The sequence below is a fragment of the Alosa sapidissima genome, chromosome 11 (assembly GCF_018492685.1).
Source record: "Alosa sapidissima isolate fAloSap1 chromosome 11, fAloSap1.pri, whole genome shotgun sequence".
NCBI classification, from domain to species: domain Eukaryota; kingdom Metazoa; phylum Chordata; class Actinopteri; order Clupeiformes; family Clupeidae; genus Alosa; species Alosa sapidissima.
In genome coordinates, this window is record NC_055967.1 from 19,785,139 (window position 1) to 19,788,182 (window position 3,044).

The 3,044-nt window shown below is 55.8% G+C and overlaps 1 protein-coding gene across 1 annotated transcript in view; it reads right to left on the bottom strand.

The window, feature by feature from the left end:
* Positions 1–1,109, bottom strand: part of LOC121724342 (zinc finger protein 423-like) — a 20,896-nt gene extending 19,787 nt beyond the window's left edge. The window contains exon 1 of the mRNA XM_042110848.1: positions 982–1,109. Coding sequence (XP_041966782.1) covers positions 982–1,075 — 94 coding nt within the window. The 5' untranslated portion in view covers positions 1,076–1,109. The remainder of the gene's footprint in view (positions 1–981) is intronic.
* Between the last annotated feature and the right edge of the window lie 1,935 nt (positions 1,110–3,044).

A 3,044-nucleotide genomic window follows, 5' to 3' on the forward strand; every position in this document is an offset into this window, starting at 1 on the left:
GAGATGAGAAAGAGAGAGAGAGAAAGGGAGGATAGGAAGAGAGAGAGAGAGAGAGAAGCCTGGGCCGTTCCCGTGACGATGACCTCCTTAAGCACCAGGGCTAGCAGGGGCTGAGTGGGTGTGTGTCACAATATTTGCCTTGCTATTAAAAGTCGAGGGCAAAATAGCGTTGGAAAAAAACAACATGGTGTGACTCCACTGACTCTCCTCCTCCATCTCTGCGCATTCCCCGGTGGTGAGTCCGTGTTGTTGGCCAAACGGATGGTGCAGGTTTGTGTCAGTCTCTGCTTGAGCCACCCCCACGCTTCGGGAGATGGAGAGTCCAGATCGAGTCTTCTCTCCAGCCCACCAGGAGCACACACACACACACACACACACACACACACACACACACACACACACACACACACACACACACACACAAACACACACACACACACACACACGCACACCGCCACCCCTCAAAGACACCCTCTACCCCCTGCTGCTCTGATCGTTAATTCAGTTCAATTAAGCAGAGAAGAGGGGGTGAGGTCTGCGGTAGGGAAGAAAGAAGTGTGTGTGTGTGTGTGTATGTGTGTGTGTGTGTGTGTGTGTGTGTGTGTGTGTGTGAGTGAGAAATGGCAGGGGGCATGCGGAGACTGGGGGAGCTGGGATAAAATAGAGATGGATGGATGGATAGATAGATGGATGGATGGATGGATGGATGAATATGGATCAGTGTAGGAATACATAGATGGTGGATGGATGGATGGATGACATTACGTTGAAAAGTAGGAGATGAGGATGATGGGATGACAAACACGACAGTACTGTGAGGGAATGTTCTCTCTGTGTATGTGTGTGTGTGTGTGTGTGTGTGTGTGTGTGTGTGTGTGTGTGTGTATGTGTGTGTGTGTGTGTGTGTGCGCGAATGTGTGTGTGTGTGTGTGTGTGTGTTTGCACAGTCATGCACATTAGCTGGTAGTGGAGGCCTCTCACCTGTGAAGCAGACGGGGCACTTGAAGGTGCCACCCATGCCCTCGAAGCTGTGCTCGATCAGGTGGCACAGGAGCTTGGCCGGGGAGTCAAACATCTGGTTACACAGCTTGCACTCGTGGTTGATGCCCTCCTCTGCAAAACACACACACAACGACCGGCACGGCTGCTTAGTTACTTAGGCTCAAGACGCAAACACACATGGACATATCTCCTACATTGCCACACACACACACACACACACAGAAAATCCACAGTATATTTATAGCCGAGCGAGCGAGCGAGCCGTGTGGGGCGGTGGTATGAGTAAGCGAGTCAAGCCGTTGTCTAGGGTGGCAGTGCCAACTCATCATGGCTCAGACTCCGCCACAAACTCACCCAAACACGGCCACCACGTTCCCTTAGTCTGCCAAGTGCCCAGTCCCGCTCTGGCAGCATGCGTGCACGGGCGCTTGTGTGCATATGTGTGTGTGTGTGTGTGTGTGTGCATGTGTATGTACTTCCTGTGTCTCACAGTCCTCTCTGGCCTATCTGACCATCCCACACCCTCTGTGCCCCGTCCCCTCGTCCTCTCCTCCTCTCCTTTCTTCTCCTCTCTCCTCCCCTCTCCTCTCCTCTGCCTCCTCCTCCTCTCCTCTCCTCTGTCTCCTCCTCTCCTCTGCCTCCTCCTCTCCTCCTCCTCTCTTCTTCTCCTCCTCCTCCTCTCCTCGCCTCTCTCATCCTCCCCTCTCCTCTCCTCTGCCTCCTTCTCCTCTCGTCTCCTCTGTCTCCTCTCCTCTTTCCTCCTCCTCTCTTCTCCTCCTCCTCCTCTCTTCTTCTCCTCCTCCTCCTCTCCTCCTCCTCCTCCTCCTCCTCTCTTCTTCTCCTCCTCCTCCTCTCCTCGCCTCTCTCATCCTCCCCTCTCCTCTCCTCTGCCTCCTTCTCCTCTCCTCTCCTCTGTCTCCTCCTCTCCTCTTTCCTCCTCCTCTCCTCCTCCTCTCTTCTTCTCCTCCTCCCCCGAATCCTCTCCTCCTCCTCGCCTCCTCCTCCTCCTCCTCTCCTCCCCTCCTCCTCCTCTCCTCCTCCTCCTCCTCCTCTCCTCCCCCGACTCCTGTCTCCTTCTCTGGGCACAGCGCCGCTCCTCTCCCGGCCGGTAATTGCCTGCCACCCCCCAGCGGCGTGGGTCTGTGGAACCGCTCGCTCTATTTTAAGCCCGGGTGAATGACATCAGCACCCGCCTCGTGCCCCAACCCCTCACACACACACACACACACACACACACACACACAGATGCCCGCTGGCATGGGACAGATGAAAGGTGGGCGTAGGCTCCTGGCTGGGCGCCTGGCCGTGCCGGTCTTATCACTGGCACGCCACACAGGCCCCCATCACGGACCGCGCACACACCCCCTGCGTCCCAATCCTGGAGCCCACGCCGACTTCGGACTCCCTACGCTCGCGCACGCACACACACGCACACACCTTTACACACACACACACACACATACACAGACACACACTTACACATACACACACCTCTATAAATGCACAACACACACCGACACCCACCAACATAACCCGCCGATCTCAGTGTCTGAGGTGGGGTTACAGAGCCCCCAAGTTGACCCCCCCTCCCACCACACACACACACACACACACGCACGCGCCCTGCAGAGTAGCCGCGGGTCCTGGTGAGGTTAATAAAGTCTTCAATCAGATGGGCTCTGACACCCGTGTCACACACACACACACACACACACACACACACACAGCCACCCCCATCATCCCCACCACCACCACTGCCGATTCCAATCTTCTCTCCCGCCTCAAAGGCCCACTCAGGGGGTACCCTAATCCCTGCCTGACAAAAAAAAAGAGCGCTTGGGTGTGTGTGTGTCTGAGTTTTTGTCTTTCTGCGAGTGTGTGAGTTTAGTGTGTGTGTGTGGTGTGTGTGCGCATGTGTGTGTGGCAGAGAGACTCTTTTGCCCTGGCTAGCCCACGCTAACGCTTCAAACTGGTCTGAGCGCCTCAGAACGTAACTTTTCTCCCCCCCTCCTTTGCTTCTCTCTCTGGGCTGCTGGAGTTTT